At 38.0% G+C, this 24,610-nt stretch overlaps 1 protein-coding gene across 5 annotated transcripts in view; it reads right to left on the bottom strand.

The window, feature by feature from the left end:
• AGO3 (argonaute RISC catalytic component 3) overlaps positions 1–24,610 on the bottom strand; it is a 132,586-nt gene that overhangs the window by 82,537 nt on the left and 25,439 nt on the right. For 4 of the 5 annotated variants that reach the window (XM_074380511.1, XM_074380512.1, XM_003937513.3 and 1 more), the window contains 3 exons: positions 12,517–12,637; positions 6,516–6,724; positions 4,942–5,078 (listed from right to left, as the gene is read on the bottom strand). In XM_074380511.1, coding sequence (XP_074236612.1) covers positions 4,942–5,078; positions 6,516–6,724; positions 12,517–12,637 — 467 coding nt within the window. Of the gene's footprint in view, positions 1–4,941; positions 5,079–6,515; positions 6,725–12,516; positions 12,638–23,294; positions 23,373–24,610 lie in introns of all 5 variants that reach the window. The other variant, XM_074380513.1, reaches the window with a different exon arrangement.

Genomic DNA, 24,610 nt, shown 5'->3' with positions numbered 1-24,610 from the left:
ACAAAAAACCTGTTATACATTTTAGAAAATGGAAAACTTCTGCCGGGCGTGGTGGCTCAAGCCTGTAATCCCAGCACTTTGGGAGGCCGAGGCGGGTGGATCACGAGGTCAAGAGATCGAGACCATCCTGGTCAACATGGTGAAACCCCGTTTCTACTAAAAATACAAAAAATTAGCTGGGCATGGTGGCGTGTGCCTGTAATCCCGGCTACTCAGGAGGCTGAGGCAGGAGAATTGCCTGAACCCAGGAGGCGGAGGTTGCGGTGAGCCGAGATCGCGCCATTGCACTCCAGCCTGGGTAACAAGAGTGAAATTCCGCCTCAAAAAAAAAAAAAAAAGAAAAAAGAAAATGGAAAACTTCTAATGTTTTAGGAAATAATACCAAAACTTGAAAAAGACTGTATAAAAAAGGAATGGAAAACTTCTAATGTTTTAGGAAATAATACCAAAACTTGAAAAAGACTGTATAAAAAAGGAAGACAGCAGATTAATCTGACTTTTGCATTTTAATTTATAAAGTAAAGTATTAGCAAACAGAATCCAGCGTCAATTAAAAGAATCGAGGAGTGCTGGTTTGGTTCAATGTTTGTTAAAAAGAAGAGAAATATCACATCATCAGCTCCATAGATGCTGAAAAGACATCTGACAAAATTTAACACATACTCTTGATAAACATACTTAATAAAACAAGAATCAACAGCTACTCCTTAATATAACAAATACATACAAACATACAGTACTTAATGCTTCTAAAGCAAGAAAAAAAAAAAAGGATGCACATTAATTACTACTATTTAATCCTATCCTAATTAGTCTATATAATCTGATTAAAAAAATAGAGAATAAAAATGCAACCCCAGAGCCCCAAGTACAATAACAAAACAAAAAACAAACAAACAAAAATCCAAAGGAAGAGGTAAACTTATCACTAGTTGCAGCTGATGATTATAACCTAGGAGCCCCAAGAAAATCATTTGAAGGGCCGGGCGCGGTGGCTCAAGCCTGTAATGCCAGCGCTTTGGGAGGCCGAGGCGGGTGGATCATGAGGTCGAGAGATCGAGACCATCCTGGTCAGCATGGTGAAACCTCGTCTCTACTAAAAATACAAAAAACTAGCTGGGCGTGGTGGCGCGTGCCTGTAATCCCAGCTACTTAGGAGGCTGAGGCAGGAGAATTGTCTGAGCCCGGGAGGCGGAGGTTGCGGTGAGCCGAGATCGCGCCATTGCACTCCAGCCTGGGCAACAAGAGCGATAAACTCCGTCTCAAAAAAAAAAAAAAAAAAAAAAAAGAAAATCATTTGAAAAAAACACCAATAATGGAATTCAATAACACAGAAAGAGAAAAAGTATACAGAAAACAAATGCTTGCATGTACATAAGCAATAACCAATCAGAATCTACAAACCCATTTGATAGCAACAAAAAGGAGAAAATATCCTGGAATAACAAGAAATGGCCTGGGTGTGGTGGCTCAAGCCTATAATCCCAGCACTTTGGGAGGCCAAGGTGGGTGAATTACCTGAGGCCAGGAGTTCAAGACCAGCCTGACCAACATGGTGAAACCCTGTCTCTACTAAAAACACAAAATTAGCCAGGTATGGTGGCGCATGCCTGTAATTCCAGCTGCTTGAGAGGCTGACACAGAAGAATTGCTTGAACTTGGGAGGCAGAGGTTGCTGAGAGCTGAGATCGCTCGATTGTACTCCAGCCTGGGCAACACAAGAGCGAAACTCTGTCTCAAAAAAGAAAGAAAGAAAATAAACGTGAAAATTTATGTGAGGAAAGCTTTAGGATCTCTTGAAGAAAACAAAAGTAATTTTGAACAAACAGAAAGACATAGTATATTCTATGACAGAAAGACAACAACTTGAAGATGCCAATTTGTCCAAACTTAATTTAAAAATCTAATAAGATCTCGCTGGGCGCGGTGGCTCAAGCCTGTAATCCCAGCACTTTGGGAGGCCGAGGTGGGTGGATCACGAGGTCGAGAGATCGAGACCATCCTGGTCAACAAGGTGAAACCCCGTCTCTACTAAAAATACAAAAAATTAGCTGGGCATGGTGGCTCATGTCTGTAATCCCAGCTACTCAGGAGGCTGAGGCAGGAGAATTGCCTGAACCCAGGAGGCGGAGGTTGCGGTGAGCCGAGATTGTGCCATTGCACTCCAGCCTGGGTAACAAGAGCGAAACTCCGTCTCAAAAAAAAAAAAAAAAAAAAAAAAAAATCTAATAAGATCTCAATAAAAATAACAATCTGTCCTCTCCCACTCACTGGATCTAAACAAGGTATTTCTAAAGCTTATACATAAGAATGGCCTGGAAAACAGTGAAAAGAGAAAATGGGACTATCAAATATTAAAAGTCATAAAAGAAATGACTGATCGATACATATGTGTGCACACACCAACATACAAACAAACTTCTGCATGGCAAAAAAACAAAACAAAACAAACAAACAAAAAAAAAAACTCCACTATACCAAGGACAAAAGACAAATAGCAACCTAGGTAAAATATCTGCAGTTCATGAAAGATGAAGGGCTAACTTCCTTAATTATCACGAGGTCAACAGATCAAGACCATCCTGGCTAACATGGTGAAACCCTGTCTCTACTGAAAATACAAAAAAAAAAAAAAAAATAGCTGGGCGTGGTGGCTCAAGCCTGTAATCCCAGCACTTTGGGAGGCTGAGGTGGGTGGATCACGAGGTCAAGAGATCAAGACCATCCTGGTCAATATGGTGAAAACCCGTCTCTACTAAAAATACAAAACATTAGCTGGGTATGGTGGCGCGTGCCTGTAATCCCAGCTACTCGGGAGGTTGAGGCAGGAGAATTGCCTGAACCCAGGAGGCGGAGGTTGCGGTGAGCCGAGATTGTGCCATTGCACTCCAGCCTGGGTAACAAGAGTGAAACTCCGTCTCAAAAAAAAAAAAAAAATTAAGCCAGGCATGGTGGTGTGTGCCTCCCAGCTACTCGGGAGGCTGAGGCAGGAGAACTGCCTGATACTGGAAAATGGAAGTTACAGTGAGCCAGGATCGCACCACTGCACTCCAGCCTGGCAATAGAGCGAGACTCCATCTCAAAAGAAAGAAACACAAGTACCTTATATTTGTGAAAAGGTAGTCAAATGCAAATTAAAAGGACATAAAGAAACTATTTCTTACAAATCTGATTGATAAAAATCTAAGAGTTTGACAACTCTAGTGGCAAAGATAAGGAAACTGGTACTCTCATTCATTGATGCAAAATATTTACAATCTCTATGGAGTGTAATCTGGCAATAATGATACAAATTACAAATATTAATACATTTATCCTTAACTCATCAGTCTAACCTCCAGGTATTTATCTTACAAACATATCTTAATATACATAAAATGATGTGAAACAGAAAATAGCTAAAAATAACCCTAGTATACATCTAAAGAAAACTGGTTAAATTTATCCCCTTCTCAATCATATATTACACAATGGTAGGTGCAGTTGAAAAAATACTCTAATCTTTAAGGATCCAAGGGATCCTTGGAGGAATGTCTAATTTCAGGTACTGGGCAAGAAATACAAGATGAGCAAGGAATATCCTGCTGTGCCTGAAAGCAAGAAAGCTTTCAAACACTTAAGAATTATCAATAGGACATTGTGCTTTTCCACAGAAAAATTCCACCTAATGCAAAAAGAAAAACAGAAAAATTACCATTGGTAATCCCTAGTGAAATAAATAATTTGGGTCACAAGGATCAGTGAACAGAATATTAGCAATTCAAATGTTAAGTAAGAAATTTATAATCAGAGAGATCTCTGAATCTACTGATCAACCCCTGAACCTAGAGACTGATTTCTGCATGACTAAAATTAGGACCAGTCAACACTGTGTTTCCTAATATGGCACAATAAAGCACTTAAGCATTCTGAACCAGAATCCAATTAAACTTCTACGCTAATTTTCATTTCCAGAAAATAAAGGGGATAGAGGAACAAGGTAATAACACAAGAAACCAAAAAGACAAAATTAGATTTGAACATATTCTACAGAACAAGTGACCAAGTTTCTGTAAAACATCGATGGCATAAAGAAAAGAAACAAACAAGAAAACAGGGAAGGAAATGGGACTACTAGATAGAAAAAGGCATAATAATCAAATGTGATGTGTGGATCTTGTTTGAATCCTGATTAGAACCAGCTAACTAGAAAAAGGCATATTTCAGACAATCAGGGAAATCTGATTATGGACAGGTATTAGAGGGTTCAAATAAATGCTTGTTTATAATTTCCTACATATTGCTAATGACATTGCTGCTATAATAATAATAATAAAAAAACCATAGTTTTAGAGGTACACATTGAATTAGTAGGGACAAAATAAAATGCTGCCTGGGATTTGATTTAAAAACACTACCACAGAGGAAGAAATGTACTCGGATAAAGCAAAGGTAGAGAAATTCTGACAATCTGAGTAATGGCTGCCTATATTGTAGTCCATTATACTATTCTCTCTGCTTTTATATAAACTTGAAAACATTTGTAAGAAAACACCTAAAAACAAGAATGCAATTGGCACCACATTAAGACCAGCAGTAGGTATAACACCTGGGGGTCACCATGACCAACAGAATTATCTTTCTTAAAATATGTATTTCATAATAAAATGTTGGCTTAGAGTTAAAAGGGCAAAAGTGAGTTATAATAGAAGATTGCTCAGATAACCAAGTCAGGGCTTTTAAATCTGTCTTCATGCTCTTGCTTTATGTTTAGCAGCATTTCAAGACAAGTGCTATAGGCTTTCTAAATGAAATAAAAATACAATGTTTTTCCAGTAGATCATGATACATGTCCAAATATTACTTCAAGACTCTAGTATGTATAATTAGATATAAAATGTATGTATACACATCATACAGAAATCTACCACCCAATACAGAATATGGCTTTAGTTCCCTTACCATCGATATTAAGCATCATTTTCCACATGGCAGGCCGAACAGACTGATGGAATCCAAACCACACTTCCCTGCCCCCTCCCAGAGGGTGGTCATATCCTTCTGGAGCTGAGAAAAAGGAACGCCCCACAGGTGTGTATCTACAAAAATTAAAATGGCAATGTTCAATCCTTTCCTTCTCATACAAGTATTTAAATCTGCAGAAAAGGGAAGACTAGAGCACAATTAATTTCTCATAATGATGCATATCATTATGAATATATGAAACTAAACATGTTCCAAATTTGTGAAAGCAAAAACTACCCACTCTAAATGAAAAAATCTACTGATATTTTCACTTCTCAAAACTGTTAGTTGAAATAAGAATAAATTTTATTTAAAATAATTTGTTAAAAAAATAAGTTTTTAAAAATTAACAGTTCCAACCTTAAAAATGTTAACAAGTAAATAATTATTGATCAAAAAGATATTTCTGGCTGGGCACGGTGGCTCATGCCTGTAATCCCAGCACTTTGGGAGGCCAAGGCGGGTGGATCATGAGGTCAAGAAATCGAGACCATCCTGGTCAACATGGTGAACCCTGTCTCTACTAAAAACACAAAAAATTAGCTGGGCATGGTGGCGCGTGCCTGTAATCCCAGCTACTCAGGAGGCTGAGGCAGAAGAATTGCCGGAACCCAGGAGGCAGAGGTTGCAGTGAGCTGAGATCGCGCCATTGCACTCCAGCCTGGGTAACAAGAACAAAACCCCGTCTCAAAAAAAAAAGAAAAAAAAGATATTTCTATACATGTCTTTGCAAGACATACTATTTTTCTTTAAAAAAATATACTGAGTCAGGTGTGGGAGCTCACACTGTAACCCCAGCACTCTGGGAGGCTAAAGTGAGAGGATTCACTTGAGTCCAGGAGTTGGAAACCAGCCTGGGCAACATAGGGAGATTCCATCTCTACAAAAAAAAAAATTTTTTTAATTAGCCAGGCATGGTGGTACACACCTGTGGTCCCAGCTACTGAGGTAGGAGGACTGCTTATGCCTGGGAGGTTGAGGCTGCAGTGGGCCATGACTGTGCCACTGCACTACACCTTGGGCGACAGAGTGAGACCATGTCTCAAAAAAACTCCAACCAAACAATAAAAAATACACTGGTAGACGTGCGTGCACATACAGGCACATACCCTACACGTGAGGTCCTAGGGTTAACAAAAAGCAATTCAACACAATTTGATATTATTGTATAAACAGTGAAACTGCTTTTAAAACAAGATAATATAACTAAAGAAATACATCTGAAAATAGATCTGTTAGTTAAAACTTTTAGATCCTAAGAGTAAGGGTGAGGCATTTTTCTATAAAATTATTCATGAGACTAGCTGAGCTAATGATGTATAGTTATTTGCAAAAGCCAGATAATTTTCTGTAACGTACTCCTGTCAATGAATTTGTATGTGTGCTATTCTTGTTCAACATTTCAGTTGAACAATCAAAATATATGACAAATAAAGGTGAACCAAGGGAAGGCTGCAAAATTCATTCTTGGGAGATTAAAATCTAAAGACAGAAAAAGTAGAAGCACCCACTTCATGGAGGGCAGATGTCGTAGCACCACATCAACAGCATGGACAGGGTTAGTGCTGATTGGCTTGTCTAATTCCAGTGGCTCAGGCAAGGTCCGTCCTGTCAGTACTTCATGTAGTAGGTGCCAACTCACCCGAGAGACAAATTTGATTGACACCTTAAAAGGTCGATCTTTTCCACCTTCCCCAGGTAAAGTAACGTCTAAATCTACCTGTTGATGGGAAAAAGAGTTGACTAGTAAATGTTGAAAAAGATAAATACAATTATTTTAGATTTAACTTACAAAAATATCTAAGAGAAAACATGGTAAAAATTAAAATATCAATAGACTAAAATATGCCATTTATTTTTTTGTAGAGAAAATTTAAATAACATAGTTACCCATGCCAGCATTATGTGTCATTGCAAAGTTCTAGAAACTACCTAAATGCTCCAACATTTATGCAGCTATGAAAAAAGAATGAGAAAAATCTCTTGAAACTGCTGTGGAATAAATTTTGAAGCTATACTGTTAAGTGAAAAAGCAAAGTACAAAAGATTACAAATAGTATGACATCTTTTACGTGTGAAAGGAGGAAAATATTCACATATCTGCTTACTTCTACAAAGAGAAACAGAGGAAGCATGAACCAGAAACAAAGAACTAGTTACTTTCAAAGGATGGGAGAGAATGGACTGGAAAAAATAAGGACCAAACAACTCTGAGTATATGTTTTGATATAATTTTGACATTTGGAATCATATTAAAGTTCTACATATTAAAAAAAAAAAGGCCACGTGCAGTGGCTCATGCATGTAATCCCAGCACTTTGTGAGGCTGAGGCAGGCGGATCACTTGAGGTCAGGAGTTCGACCAGATTGGCCAACACAGTGAAACCCTGTCTCTACTAAAAATACGAAAGTTAGCCAGGTGTGGTGGCGGGCACCTATAATCCCAGCTACTAGAAAGGCTGAGGCACGAGAATCGCTTGAACACAGGAGGTGGAGGGTGCTGTGAGCCAAGATCGTGCTACCTTGCTCCAGCCTGGGAGACAGAGTGAGACTCCACCTCAAAAACAAAACAAAACAAAACCAATTTTAGGCCGGGTGTGGTGGCTCACTCCTGTAATCCCAGCACTTTGGGATGCTGAGGCAGGAGGATTGCTTGAGCCAAGGAATTCTAAACCAACCCAGGCAACAGAGCAAGACATGCCTGTGGTCCTAGCTGCTCAGGAGGCTGAAGCAGTAGGATCGTTTGAGCCTCGGAGGTTGAGACTACAGTGAGCCATGAGTGTGCCACTGCACTCCAGTGTGGGTTACAGAGCGAGACCCTGTCTAAATCAATAAGCAAATAAAAATAGAGGGAAAAAATTAAACCAGAATCGAATGAACTAAAATAAATTTCAAATAAATAGCATAACCACATTGAAAGAAAGGAAAAAGGAAGTACTAATTCAAGTAACTCTTGAACATGGTATGAATACTGACAATAGTCTTCATTCCAGAGGCAGAGAAAGGGTGGATTTAGAAGAAGAGCTACATACAAAATACAGCCTTGAATGCATTAGTAGGTTTGTTTTCTGTAGTGGTCTGAGCATAGTAATTCATAAATGATTTTTTTTTTGTTTTTTGAGATGAAGTCTCACTCTGTCACCCAGGCTAAAGTGCAGTGGCATGATCTTGGCTCACTGCAACCTCCACCTCCCAGGTTCAGGCAATTCTGCCTCAGCCTCGTGAGCAGCTGGGATTACAGGCGTGTGCCACCATACCCAGCTAATTTTTGTATTTTTAGTAGAGACGAGGTCACCATGTTGGTCAGGCTGGTTTTGAACTCCTGGCCTTGTGATCCAGCCTCCTCAGCCTCCCAAAGTGCTGGGATTACAGGCGTGAGCCACCGTGCCCGGCCCACAAACTATTTTATATGTACTGTAGGACTCAGCAAATGAGAAGGAGTGGTGATGTTTTGAGGAGCCAGGAATCTAACTGAAGAAGGAAGATACAAATATGATATGGAGTAAGGAAAAGAGAATCCCATGGGGCACAGACTGGAATTGGAAGAATCGGGTGTGAACTTATGATTTCATATATGTGTGTGTGTGTTTCACATATACGTGTGTGTTAGATTTACCATATAAAGTGTAATATGTTTTTATTATATTTATCTACTTATTTATATATTTCTTACCTCTATCCATTGAAAGGGATTAGAAGCACATACACCCCAGCAGCAATGAACACACCAATACCCAAATTTTAATTTCAAAATTGCATTTGCCAACTCAAAGAAACCAGAGCTCCTCAGAGAAATGGTTAGTTGCAGGACTGCAGCAGAGAAACATAAAATAAACCAGGAGCATCTTGTGCCAGAAAGTAATGAAGTAGAGTCATGCACTGCATAATGATTTTGGGTCAGCAATGGGCCACAAACACACAGTGGTCCTATTAGATTAATGAAGCTGCCTTATACAGGTGTACCATTTTAAAAACCTTTTATAATGTATTTTTACTGTAGCTTTCCCAAATTTAGATATGTTTAGATACACAAATGTTTACTATTGTCTTACAAGTGCCTACAGTATTCAGTATATCCTACATAGGTCTGTAGCAATAAAGGGGCATACTAAATGGTGTAGGTGCATAGCAAGTTATACCATTTAGGTTTGTCTAAGTATACTCTATGATGTTAGCACAATGACAAAATTGCCCAAAGATGCATTTCTTGGAGTATATCCCCATCGTTTTAGGTGATGCAGGACTGCATTCCTCAAAAAGCGTCATTTCAAAAGGACACAGGAGTCAGCTTACAAGAGTTCCCACTGGTCAAATCTGGGACAGTCTGGGCAGTGAAATCAACAAACAGAGTAAAAGAAAATATTCTCCCTTTCAGCAGATTAATGACTATATGAAGAAGGAATGGCAGAATTAGAAAGTCACTACTTCTAGCCAGTCGCAGTGGCTAATCCCTGTAATCCCAGCACTTTGGGAGGCTGAGGCGGGCAGATCACAAGGTCAGGCGGTTGAGACCATCCTGGCTAACACGGTGAAACCCTGTCTCTATTAAAAATACAAAAAATCAGCCGGGGTGGTAGTACATGCCTGTAGTCCCAGCTATTTGGAGGCTGAGGCAGGAGAATTGCTTGAATCCAGGAGGCAGAGGTTGCAGTGAGCCGAGATCAGTCATGCCACTGCACTCTAGCATGGCGACAGAGCAAGACTCAGTCTCAAAAAAAAAAAAAAAAAGAAAAAAGAAAAAAAGAAAATCACCACTTCTACATAGTAGTAATCCTTTCAAGAATAATCAATTGCCAAAAAATCTAATGAGCAACAGGATCCTTAGAAGTATTTCCCATTTCAAAATTTAAAACTTCTGTATATCAAGGGACACAATCAACAGAGTGAAAAGGCAACCTGTGAAATGTGAGAAAATAGTTGCAAATTATACATTTTATAAGAAGTTAATATCCAGGATATATATAGTTAACCTCCAGAATACAGAAGTTAATGTCCAGAATATATATAAAGAACTCCTATGATGGTATTGGTTAAGTTTACCTAAAAAAAATAAAATAAAAAAATAACTCCTTCAACTCACTACAATCACCACCCAAAACCCAAAACAAACAACCCAGTTCAAAAAATGGGCAAAGGACTTGACTACACATTTCTCCAAAGAAGATATACAAATGGCCAATAAGCACACAAAATTATACTCAACATCATTGCACTCCAGCCTGGGCAACAAGAGCGAAACTCCGTCTCAAATTAAAAAAAAAAAAAAAAAAAAAATTATACTCAACATCACTAATTGTTGGGGGACATGCAAATCAAAAACCACAATGAGATACCATCTCATGCCCACTAGGATGGCTACTATTAGAAAACAAACCAACAAAAAAACCAGAAAACAAGTGTTGGCATGGAAGTGAGAGTTTGGAACTCTTGTGCACTGTTGGTGGGAATGTAAAATGATGCAACCATTTTGGAAAACAATATAGCAGATTCTCAAAAAATTAATAATCATCACATGACCCAGCAAATTTACTTCTGGGTATATATCCAAAAGAACTGAAAGCAGAGTCTCAGTACTTCTACATCTATGTTCATAGCAGGATTATCTGTAATAGCCAAAAGGTGTCCATTGATGCATGAAGGAATAAACGAAATGTATTATATATATACAGCGGAAAATTAGCCTTGAAAAGGAAGGAGATCCTAACACATGCAACAATGTGGATAAACAGTGAGGAAATTTTGGTAAGTGAAATAAGCCAGTCATAAAAAGACAAACGCTCTCTGATTTCACTTACATGAGGTACATAAAATAGTGAAATTTAGAGATAGAAAGTACTATGGTAGGCCGGGCGCGGTGGCTCAAGCCTGTAATCCCAGCACTTTGGGAGGCCGAGGCGGGTGGATCATGAGGTCAAGAGATCGAGACCATCCTGGTCAACATGGTGAAACCCCGTCTCTACCAAAAATACAAAAAATTAGCTGGGCATGGTAGCGCGTGCCTGTAATCCCAGCTACTCAGGAGGCTGAGGCAGGAGAATTGCCTGAACCCAGGAGGCAGAGGTTGCGGTGGGCCGAGATCGCGCCATTGCACTCCAGCCTGGGTAACAAGAGCGAAACTTCCTCTCATAAAAAAAAAAAAAAAAGAAAAAAGAAAGTACTATGGTAGTTGTCAGAGTTGAGGGGAGGGACCAATGGATACTGTTTATTGGATATGGAGTTTCAGTTTAAAAGATAAAGACAATTCTGGGAATGGATGGTGGTGATGATTACACAATGCAAATGTGTTTAATACCACTGAGATGTACCATGAAAATGGTTAAGATGGTAAATTTTATGTTATATATGTTTTATCACAATTAGAAAAAGAATTTCCCTACAAGATGCTTATTAACTACAAGGAGAAAAAGAATAGCTCAATCAGAGAAAGCTGGCAGACACTAATTTAATCAGATGATCAAAGTTAACATCACCAATAATGGAACAAATACATACTGTGTGCTTCCTGATATGATGAACTGATAAGGAAATAACACTTATATAATATTCCTGCCAATAATGCATGAACAGAATGTAATCAAGGGAAAGCATCAGACAAACCCAGACTGAAGGACATTCTACAAAATAACTTGCCTATAATCTTCAACTATGTTATTGTCATGAAAAAAAAAAAAAAGCAGGGGAAAGAAAGACATGGTATCTATATCATGATCCTGGACTGGATTCTGTAACAGAGGGGAAAAGAAATGCTAAAGGGCATCATTAGAACAATTGATAAAACTGGAATTTGTATTGTTGATTAAATAAAAGTATCATATCAATGTTTCATGAACTTGATAACTGTACAAGGGGTTTTAATCACTGTTCTTAGGAATATGTATTGAAGTATTAAATATTAGCCTAGCGCGGTGGCTCACGCTTGTAATCCCAGAACGTTGGGAGGCCAAGCTGGGCAGATCACTTGAGGTCAGGAGTTTGAGACCAGTCTGGCCAACATGACAAAACCCCGCCTCTACTACAAATACAAAAAAAAAAAAAAAAAAAAAAAGCCAGGAATGGTAGCTCATACTTGTAATTCCAGCTAATTAGTAGGCTAAGGCACAAGAATCACCTGTACCTGGGAGGCGGAGGTTGCAGTGAGCCAAGATCACACCACTGCACTCCAGCTAGGTGACAAAGGAGATCCTGTCTCAAATAAATAAATAAGGGGCATGGTATATGCAACCTACTTGTGAATGGTTCAGGAAAAAAATAAGCATGTATGTAAAAGAGAGAAAGAAAAAAAATAAAACAAATGTGAAAACATTCAGAACCTTGATGAATCTAGGTAAAGGGTATATGAGAGTTTTCTGTATGATTCCTGCAACTCTTCTGTAAGTTTGAAATTATTTCAAAATAAAAAGTTAAAAACAATGATAAATACATACATATGGATTATAATAAAAATGGTAATAAATGTGTGTAAAAGAAGACACTTAAAAATATAACTTTTTAATACAGGAATGCTTATCTTACCCCTGTAGTTGCCACAGGAAGTGGGTTGGCGGTATAAAGACTTCTTTTTCCATCATAAACTGGTCTACGGTCTCCAAATATAGTTACTTTAAAATGCTGAACCATTGAGTCAACCACCTCCCTAAAGAAGGGAAACAATAAATTCACATAATCCTCTGCAAGATGAAATATAAAAATATTAACTGAAGTAATTTCTGGCACTGTTTAAAGCTGTCAAAATTCTTAAAGACATTCATATATTATAAAGATTTTGCTTTTAGAACCATGGCTTAAGACACCAAAAAGATTGATTATTGGCCAAAGGTGGCATGCAGTTCACAAGACAAAGAATGAAGTGAGCAAATTACTCAATCATTCCAAGACACATTTGACCTGCAAAATATTCTTAGAAACTGATTCAAAATCTCTTTCACCATCTCTAAACACTCCCTAACATAGTCACCTCTTTCTCAAAGAGTAGATATTCTTTCCTCTGTATCAACAAAACACCTGGTACATATCTCTATTAGAACACTTTGTCTATTATAATGATTATATGTTTTAATCCTTCTGTGAGCCTCTTGAGAGCAGCACACGTAACTGTATTCCTTTCTCCTCCTATCCTTACAGTACCTAGCCAGTAAGGATATTATAAAACCTCCATTTTTATCCAGCAAACATTTGATCCAATGTAACTGACGTAGAAAGATATTTGAGACTTACACATCTAAAAATTACATACTATACAGGGAATACCAGATTTTCACAAATCAGTATTTATTTTTTTTAAGCACATTTGTAAAAGCAGAGAAAAGATATCTGAAAGGGTATATTCCAAATGGTGATTACCTCTGGAGAAGGAAGTGACAGGGTCACAGGGTCACTTTTATTTTATTTATAAAATCTAAATATATTACAATGAGAACATATTCACATAGTATTGGTATAATCTAAAACTAATTTAAAAGATTCAAGTCTACCTCAGTCAAGTGGGGCGGAACCCAGCATTTTCTGGAACAGAAAAATCAAGATGACTTGATACCCAAAGCAATTTTCTACTTGGCACAAAGTTTCTTCCCCCCTCCCCGCCTCCTTTTTCAATTTTGTTTTACTAAACTACTGAAAACAATATCAAGTCTCTTCTAGAGTAAATTTTACAACAAAAATTTGATTCACCTATTCATTTTTGAGTTCAGAGCAAATTTCAATGATTTTCTGCCATTTTATACTAAATCTGATTTCTATTTTTTTTTTTTTTTGAGACGGAGTCTTGCTCTGTTACCCAGGATGGAGTGCAGAGGTGTGATCTTGGCTCACTGCAACCTCCGCCTCCCAGGCCCAAGCAATTCTCCTGCCTCAGGCGCCAAGGAGCTGGGCTTACAGGTGCGCACCACCATGCCCAGCTGCTTTTTGTGTTTTTAGTACAGATGGAGTTTCACCATGTTGACCAGGCTGGTCTCGAACTCCTGGCCTGGTGATCTGCCCGCCTTGGCCTCCTAAAGCGCTGGGATTACAGCTGTGAGCCACTGCATCCAACCTAAATCTGGTTTCATAGGTGAAATTTTACAGATCTAATTTTTTGGGATGTTTTAACCATTTCGTCATGTGTGTTTTTACTCAACAGTAAATTGATATAATTTCAACCTTACTAATTCTGGGAAACCCAGTCACATCACTCTAAGGATCAAAATGGAGGAGACTGAAATAGTAAGGCCAAAACATCTTAGGAATAAAAAAAATCCTGCTTTAACATAAACAAATTTACAAGAAAAAAACAACCTCATTAAGGAGTGGGCAAAGGACATGAACAGACACTTTTCAAAAGAAGACATACATGCAGCCAACAAACACATGAAAAAAATGCTCTACATTACTGATCATTAGAGAAATACAAGTCAAAACCACAATGAGATATCATGTCACATCAGTCAGAATGGCTACTATTAAAAAGTCAAAAAGTAGGCCAGGTGTGGTGGCTCATGCCTATAATTCCAGCACTTTGGGAGGCTGAGGTAGGTGGATCACCTGAGGTCAGGAGTTCAAGACTAGCCTGGTCAACATGGTGAAACCCCATTTCTACTAAATAAACAAAAATTTGCTGGGCGTGGTGGCAGGCACCTGCAATCTCAGCTATTCAGGAGGCTGAGGCAGGAGAATTGCTTGAACCTAGGAGGGGGAGGTTGCAGTGAGCCAAGATCACCCCACTGCCCTCCAGCATGGGTGACAGTGCAAAACTCCATCTCAAAAAAAAAAAAAAAAAAAAAAAGTCAAAAAATAACCAGACATTGGCAAGGTAGCAGAGAAAATGGAATGTTTATACACTGTTGTGAGAGTGTAAATTAGTTCAACCATGTGGAAAGCAGTGCAGCAATTCCTCAAAGACCTAAAAACAGAACTACCATTTAACCTAGCAATCCCATTATTGCATATATATCCAAAGGAATATAAATTGTTCTATCATAAAGACATATGCATGTATATGTTCACTGCAGCACTACTCACAATAGCAAAGACACAGAATCAACCTAAATGCCCATCAATGGAACACTGGATAAAGAAAATGTGGTACATATACACCATGGAATACTATGTAGCCATAAAAAAGAACAAGATCATGTTCTCTGTAGAACATGTATGGAGCTAGAGGCCGTTATCCTTAGCAAACTAATGCAGGAATAGAAACCCAAACACTGTATGTTCTCACTTAGTAAGTAGGAGCTAAATGATGAGAACACACGGGTACAGAGTGGAAAACTATAGACAATGGGGTAGAGGGTGAGAGGAGGGAGAGTATCAGGAAAAATAACTAATGGGTACTAGGATTAATACCTGAGTGACAAAATAATTCATACAATAAACCCCTATGACACAAGTTTACGTATATAACAAACCTGTACATGTAACTCTGAACTTAAAATAAAAATTAAAAATATATATATATATTTATATATAAATGTATACTAATATACCAAAGCAGAATATATATATATATACACACACATATATATATACATATACCACATTTCACTACAGTTTTAACAAAAATATACAGACATACGTGTGTGTGTGTGTCTGTGTGTGTGTGTATGTATCTATCTATCTATCTATCTATCTCCTGGATACACACACACATGCACACACACACACACATGTATAGTATGTCCTCAATAAACGTTCTAACAGTGAAAAATCTACCTCAATGAAATGCTGCAACTTCCAATGGACTATATCTATAATTGAATTCGACACATTTAACTCATCTGAGTTAAATCTGGTTATCTTCTGTTTTTTACTCCTGTTTAACTGATAGTATCTCCATCTTCCTAGTTACCAGATTCAAAACTTGGCTCATCTCTTTACTCAACTGGTTACTGACTCCACGTCTTTGCAATATTTCTTACACCAGTTCTTTATTTTCCATTCCCAATTACCACAATCCTAAAGAAAAACCTCATGTCCTTGTACCTGGATTATTTTAAGTTTTTTATGTTCTTAGTTTTCTGGTTGGTTTGTTTGTTTTTTCACTCCAACCCAATTTATATTCACTGCTAAATAAGTTCCCAAGCCCCACTTTTATTCCTTGGGTACAAAAAATTTAATCATACTCCTCAGTTCATAATATGTTATCATCATCTGTATAATACCACTCTTCTAACTAGTTGACTAATTTTTTTCCATCTCCATTTCCGATCCCCATTCCGCTTCCCAAGAAGTTATTCTTCTAATTTGTTTGATTAACATTTTTCTGTTTGTGTATATTCCTACCTTTACGCTCTATGTTAGATTTTTTAAAACCTATTCATGTTGCTGTGGTATATTTTTAAAAGATTTATCTGTAAAAAAAAAAAAATGGTTGTATGCAATTTCAGTGACTTGGTTCATTGTTTCTGATTGATGCAAAACACTCTGCATGTTGTCTATCCACTCCCCCAGCACTGCAGATTCACATCTTTAGTTGCCAGACACCAAAAACAATGCTGAAATGGTATCTCCGTACATGTCCCCTTATGAACCTGTGTGAGACTTAATCTCTACTTATAGACCCAGAAACAGACTGTTAGATCAAAGTGAATTTTATCAGGTAAATGATGAACTGCCAAATTGCCGTCAAGAATGACTACACTAATCTGCACTCCTTGAGACTCCTATTTCTCCACGTCCAGCCAATATGTGGCATTATCCAGCTTTGCTTTCTAATTTTTGTCGGCCTAATTGGTATAAACTAAAAGCACATTTTAATTTAGATTTCTCTTATTACTAATAAATTTGAGAACATTATCAAATTAAATTTCACCTTATGACTTCAAGCTTTTGAAGTATTAATACTTTTCTAATACTAAGTCACAAAGACAAATGTTTTATTCATTTTATAGTTTTGTCTACATTTTTTTGGTTCTTCTTTTTAAATAGCTAGGACCCATTTTATTTATCTCCATCTAGTGAACAGGTTTCCTCTTATCACCTACTAAACAGCTTATACTTAACTAATCAACTTGTAATGGCATTTTTATCTCATTCACTTCTCATATATAAATCAATCTGAGTTCTCTATACTGTCCCAGTGGTCTGTTTGACTGTTCTTGTGCCAGTACCATATGTTTCCACAATTACCAGAGTTTATTAAGGGGCAGGGTAAGTTCCCCTACTTTTTCTAAGTATACTTGAACACTGGAATAACTTTCCACCTTAGAAAACTATCAATACCATATGAAAAGGAAACATATCTAGTGCCCTACATATAGTAAGTAATCAGTAAATACTTATTACTTAAGAAACCTCCAACAACACATACTTGGAAGACATGACTAGCATGTTAAAAACATAAAATTAGTGTGTTAAAAAAGCTACTAACAACTACAACAATGAACAAAATGAAGAAGAAACATAATAAGGGCAACTGTAATAGCTAAATACTTACGTCTGAACAGTTCAACTGTAATCAGAACAAATTAGAGGATCTCAACTTACCCACTATTGCTGTGGAAAAAGGCTCTAAATGACTACCAGCCCCAGATGAGCTAATTGTATGATGTGGCTTCCTCAAAAATAAAAAACGGAGGTTGCATATATTTAAGTACTCAGATAACCCACTTAAGGCAGGTGACTATCCCACCATATATTACCATAGATCATTTTACATTTTGGAGTACTCTGTTCAATTTGTGAAAAATATAAGACCTTACCCTAAAAATTCAAAGATAACAAGAAGAAGGCAATCCTGATAGAAACTCATGTAATGTGAGTAAAAATAAATCAAACCAAGGACTTTCAGTCTGGAATAAGAAAGACTCAAAAAAATTAAAGAATACATCTTTGGCTATTTTGATAGACTGTCATGTGAAAAACTGAGTAGAAAGTCCATTGTATGTGGGAACAAAGAACTAGGAAAAATAACTGGAACATAAGACAGAGTTAGATTTTGAAACAAAATTTCCACAATTTTCTAACCACAAGAGTTACTCAAAAGTGGATTACACTACCTTATAAAGTGCCTGAGTTCATCTTTGCTAGAACTGTTCAAAGAGCAACTATATGACCAATTGTCAGGGAAGATATAAATTTAAGATTAAAATGAAAAATCCGTGATACCCTCTTACAGTAAAATTTAATTTAAAAAATACCAAAAAATAAAACATTGTAAATTTTATCACAGTAAATTGTATCATGGCATTAGATATTACTCTTATAAATAATTACACTTACATTTGACAATTCAGTTCAGAGCCTTAAGGAAATAGTAGTAGAATTCTCTAGTACACTGGTCAATTTTTCCACTCAACAGTCATAACTGACAAAACCTATGCTACAAAGAGAATCATCTTTCATGAGGACCAAGAGTTATTATTATGTTTCTTAACTGCTCACTAATATAATATAATTAATTCACATATTTAGAATTTTTTTTTTTTAAGAGACAGGGTCTCACCAGCTCAGGCTGGTCTCAAACTCTTGGGCTCAAGCAATCCTCTTACCTCAGCCTCCCACAGTGCTGAGATTACAGGTGTGAGCCACTGTGCCTGGCCAAATTCATGTATTTAGAATTTTAGCTAAATAAATAAATAAATAAATAAATAAATAAAATTTTGAGACCAGGTCTTGCTCTGTTGCCCAGGCTCGAGTAATGCAATCATAGCTCCCTGTAACCCAGAACTCCTGAGCTCAAGTGATCCTCCTGCCTCAGCCTTCTGAGTAGCTGGGAATATGGGTATCCAGCAGATTTTAGTATGCAAGCTAACAAAATGACAAATCTAGGGACAGCAAATTCTCATTTCTTATCTCAAAGGATATTATGGAAAAGGGTAGTTTATTAGAATCTTTAACAGGTAGGCATGTGGAACTAGAGAAAAAAACTCTTTATAATAGTAATTTATCTAGTTTCCTAAGCCATCTAGTCAGCTATAGCAGCAAAGGTGCTACTGTATTATGCTGAAACTTGGAATTGGAAAACTATCAACCAAACCTTTAAAATACATGATAACTTCGGCCGGGCGCGGTGGCTTACGCCTGTAATCCCAGCACTTTGGGAGGCCGAGGTGGGTGGATCACGAGGTCAAGAGATCGAGACCATCCTGGTCAACATGGTGAAACCCCATCTCTACTAAAAATACAAAAAAAAATTAGCTGGGCATGGTGGCGTGTGCCTGTAGTCCCAGCTACTCAGGAGGCTGAGGCAGGAGAATTGCCTGAACCCAGGAGGCAGAGGTTGCGGTGAGCCGAGATCGCACCATTGCACTCCAGCCTGGGTAACAAGAGCGAAACCCCGTCTCAAAAAAAAAAAAAAAAAATATATATATATATATATATAGATCTATCTATAGATAGATCTAAGATCTAGATAGATCTATCTATAGATAGATCTATGATAACCTAAGTACTGAAATAAATAGGCATGAGTTTTTAGTCCCATTCTGTCACTAAATTGTTAAGAAAGTTATTTAACCTCTCCAACTTTAGTTTCTTTATCAATAAAAATGAGATAATAGTCTCAGGAATCAAATGGGATATTAGTGAAAGTAATTTGGAGATTAAAGCAAATACGTATTTTATATTTAAATTTAAGCATAATTATCTCACAAATATACTTCAAGAATTATACTGAAGTCTTCCAAATAACAAATGAATATACTACAATGCTTTAGCATCAAATATAGTATATTAACACAAAAAAGGAATAATGCTGGTAATTAACATATAAACACAAACTGATAACTGAGTTTCCTCTATATTTTATAACACCAGTCTTTTATTATAACAACAGGGTTAGGAGTGGAATCTTTTGTTCGAATATAGTACTTTTGGCAAAATATTTAAATGTATATTGTTAAACCAGTTCTTAGTTTACTATAAGTAGTAAAACTATACTAATAAAAATATATAAAATATTTTAACTTCTAAAACAGTGCTTGGGAAATAAAATCTGAGTAAACATATTTTTTTTTTGGATAAGAAAGTCTAACCAATCTTTAGTGGCTTCCTTTCTTGCATAATTATACTGTGATGCATTTTTTAGAACCTCAGCTAGAATTTAAGAATCCTTAATAACTGGCAATTATTCAAAAAATGAAATCTACCTGAGTATATTAGATCTTTTAAAGGGGTACAGCCTATCCTACCACTCTACCTCAATTACTATTTCCTACATTCTAATACCAACTCTTTTGACTCCATCACGCTTTGGTGCACAGACTACAAGGTAAAATTTAATAGTAATTTCATTAAGTTCTGAAATTTACCGAACTATATGAGTAAGTTCCTGACTCATACAGCAGAAAAATGGTAGGAGAGAGAAACTTTAATGAAAGAAGAGGAGAGCAAATTATTTTCCTGTGAGCCATATACTATAAGCTCATAGAGATCTACCTTCATCTCACTTTATTAGGTACCTCTTAATCCTCTGCTCCCAAAAGGCAGAATGAAAAATACTATTCTAGTCTACAGAAGACAACATGAAAGAATATTTTCCGAAAAAGTCTATTCACATCATCCACGACTACAGAATAGACAGAAAGAAGATTGCTAAGGTATAACAAGATGTCAAAATCATCCAGAGGTTTATAAAACACAACTAAAACAGCCGGCAGTTTCTCTTTGTATCTTTCCAATCTTGAACTTACTTTTATAATTCTGTGGTTACTAACAGAGAAGGTAAGCAATAAATACTTTTGCAACAAGATAAAATTTAAGGTGTGCAAATAGGCGCCAGGCACGGTGGCTCAACCCTGTAATCCCAGCACTTTGGGAGGCTGAGGCGGGTGGATCACGAGGTCGAGAGATCAAGACCATCCTGGTCAACATGGTGAAACCCCGTCTCTACTAAAAATACAAAAAAATTAGCTGGGCATGGTGGCATGTGCCTGTAATCCCAGCTAGTCAGGAGGCTGAGGCAGGAGAATTGCCTGAACCCAGGAGGCGGAGGTTGCGGTGAGCCGAGATCGCGCCATTGCACTCCAGCCTGGGTAACAAGAGCGAAACTCCGTCTCAAAAAAAAAAAAAAAGGTGTGCAAATAGAGAAGAAAAGAATTATATTTTAGATCTTTTTTCTTTCTTTCTTTCTTTTTTTTTGAAACAAGGTCTAGCTCTGACGTCCAGGCTGGAGTACAGTGGTGCAATCTTGGCTCACTGCAACCTCTGCCTCCTGTGCTCAGGCCAACCTCCTGTCTCAACCTTCTGAGTAGTTGGGACTACAGGAGTGTGCCACCATGCCTGGCTAATTTTTGTATTTCTTGTGGAAATGGAGTTTCATCATGTTGCCCAGGCTGGTCTTGAACTCCTGAGTTCAAGTTATCTGCCCACCTTGGCCTCCCAAAGTGCAGGGTAGATCAAATTTTTAATACTTTTTTTTTTTATTTTTAAAGATACAGATTGTGCTCTGTCACCCAGAGTTTGAAATGCAGTGGCGCAATCATGGCTCACTGCAGCCTCAAACTCCTGGAGTGAGTACTCCTCCCAGCTCAGCCTCCTAAGTAGCCAGGACTATAGGTGTACACCATTATACCTGGCTAAATTATTAATTTTTCATACAGAAGGGGTCTCCCTATGTTGCCCAAGCTGGCCTCGAAATCCGGGCATCAAGCAATCCTCCTGCCTTAGCCTCCCAAAGTGCTAGGATTACAGGCCTCACATGTGCCACTGCACTTGGCCAAAATTTTAATATTTTATAATATAAAATCCAAACTGAGCATTTTTCTTTTTTTTTTTCTTTTTTTGTTGAGACGGAGTTTTGCTTTTGTTAGCCAGGTTGGAGTGCAATGGCACAATCTCAGCTCACTGCAACCTCCGCCTCCTGGGTTCAGGCAATTCTCCTGCCTCAGCCTCCTGAGTAGCTGGGATTACAGGCACGTGCCACCATGTCCAGCTAATTTTTTGTATTTTTAGTAGAGATGGGTTTTCACTATGTTGACCACGATGGTCTCGATCTCTTGACCTCCTGATCTACCCGCCTCGGCCTCCCAAAGTGCTGGGATTACAGGCTTGAGCCACCGCGCCCGGCCCATTTTTCTTTTTTTGAGACAGAGTCTGACTCTGTTGCCCAGGCTGGAGTGCAGTGGTGCAATCTTGGCTCACTGCAACCTTCACCTCCCAGATTCAAGAGATTCTCATGCCTCAGCCTCCCAAGTAGCTGGGATTACAAGCACGCACCGCCATGCCCAGCTAATTGTTGCATTTTTAGTAGCGACAGCATTTCACCACGTTGGCCAGGCTGGTCTTGAACTCCTGACCTCAAGTGATCTGGCTGCCTCAGCCTCGCAAAGTGCTGGGATCATAGGCATAAGCCACCATGCCCGGCTCATACAGAACATTTTACTACAGACTATCTTTGTAGCCATTTCATACGTGAATTCTTTTTTTCTATTAGATTGGAAGTTTCACAGGGGTGAAAACTGTTATAATCGTATATAACATACCAATGCAGTAAACATTTCTAGTATTCACAAAGAATTGACAAATTATTTTAGATTGTGAAAAAAAATATTAACTCAATCTGGCTGACACTAACAGCTCTCTTTCAGAACACTTCTTCAGGCCACCGACTTCTTTTTTTTCCCTTTTCCTTTTTTTTTTTTTTTTGAGATGGTCTCGCTCTGTTGCCTAGGCTGGAGTGCAATGGTATGATCTCAGCTCACTGCAACCTTTGCCTCCTGGATTCAAGCAATTCTCTCAGCCGTCCAAGTAACTCAAGCTGAGATTACAGGCGTGCACCACCACACCGGGCTAATTTTTGTACTTTTAGTAGAAATGGGGTTTCACCACGTTGGTCAGGCTGGTCTCAAACTCCTGGCTTCAAGTGATCTGCCCACTTCGGCCTCCCAAGGGCTGGGATTACAGGTGTGAGCGACTGCTCCAGGCTGGGTCACCGACTTAACTGCCATGTATGATGGTGCATTTTCAGTCTTTACACTCCTGGCTTTGTTTCGCATTTGCCACTGTAATCAAACTTTGTTCCTTGAAAATCATGATCCTTAAGGCCAGGCGTGGTGGCTCAAGCCTGTAATCCTAGCACTTTGGGAGGCGGAGGCGGGCAGATTGCCTGAGCTCAGGAGTTTGAGATTAGCCTGGGCATCACGGTGAAACCATGTCCCTACCAAAAATACAGCCAGGCTTGACAGTGTGGGCCTGTAGTCCCAGCTACTTGGGAGGCTGAAGCAGGAGAATCGCTTGACCCCAGAGAGTAGTGGTTGCAGAGAGTAGGGATTGCGCTGCTGTACTCCAGCCAGGGAGACAAAGCAAGACTGTCTACAAAAGAAAAAAAAAAAAAAAAGAAAAGAAAAGAAAAGAAAAAAGAATATCATAATCCTTACCTTGCCTTCTCTGAAACAGCTTGTATTTTGTCTTGGTTCTCCTACCTTTCTGATCTCTTTGTGTCTTCACTGGCAAACCTGAAATAATAGTATCTCAGAGATCTAGTCTCAGTTCTTTTATCTTTACATACCTCCCCAGTTTTTAACTATCACCTACATGATGACTAATTACAATCTCCATTTTGACTTATCTCCTGAGCTCAACACTTATTTCCAATAACCATTGAACTTGTGCATTTTGATGTTTCTTATGCAATTCAACCTCCAAATATTCAAAATAGTATATACTACAGATCCCTTCAGAATCTGTATTTCTGTTAAAACCATTACTACTGCACAAATTAGGAACTATGAAACCATTCTTATCTCTATCCTTTCCTTACACACCTAAATTGTCCATTATTTTTCTAAATCTTCCATGTATGCCCTCCATTGTCATTACTGCCACTGTGTCTTTGAATACATTACCTATAATCCAGGAAAATACATACCAGAGGTGCCAAGGGTTATGCTGAAGTATAATAAAAAATTAAACGTATTTGTAATTTTCATCTGACAAGTAGGAATTAAGATTTACTGAAATTCATGAATATGGATTGACACTGGTGCCTTCATTTATTCCATGTTAGATGGTCAGGTGCAACACATGGCACACCAGGAATCCTAGGACAGTAATGGGAGTTCTGCAACACATAAGGCCAGACACAGTGGCTCACACCTGTAATTCCAACACTTTGGAAAGCCAAGGTGGGCAGAACACTTGAGACCCAGAGTTCAAGACCAGCCTACACAACATGGCAAAATTCTGTTTCTACAAAAAATACAAAAATTAGCCAGGCCTGGTGGTGTGTGCCTGTAGTTTCAGCTACTATGGAGGCTGAGGTGGGAGGACTGCTTGAGCCCAGGAGGTCAAGGCTGCAGTGAGACATCTTCATGCCACTGCACTCCAGCCTGGGCAACAGCGTGAGACTCTTGTCTCATTTTTTTTTTTTTTTTTTTTTTAGAGAGTTCACAGTGGACTGCATTCATTAATTTTCAGCATGCTGCAACTTTTTTAGTTCAAGTGTATGAGACACATATTCAGTTAGGGTTTTTTGTACTATTAATCTGAAAAGTTCAAGTTATTTAAATATATTTTTAAATAGTTCATTTCTAAGTTTTCTTTCTTACCTTTAATTTTTCTACAGTTACATATTAAAACAGTTTGAAATGTGTATGCATCTATATATTTTTTTTTTAGTACACTGTCAAACAAATTTTAATTAATGGGGATGTGTGATCAATGGTCTGAAGACCACTGACCTAGACTACTACAA

The sequence above is a fragment of the Saimiri boliviensis genome, chromosome 11 (assembly GCF_048565385.1).
Source record: "Saimiri boliviensis isolate mSaiBol1 chromosome 11, mSaiBol1.pri, whole genome shotgun sequence".
Taxonomy (NCBI): domain Eukaryota; kingdom Metazoa; phylum Chordata; class Mammalia; order Primates; family Cebidae; genus Saimiri; species Saimiri boliviensis.
The sequence above is the reverse complement of the archived record's forward strand: the minus strand, read 5'-3'. Positions and strand labels throughout refer to the sequence as shown.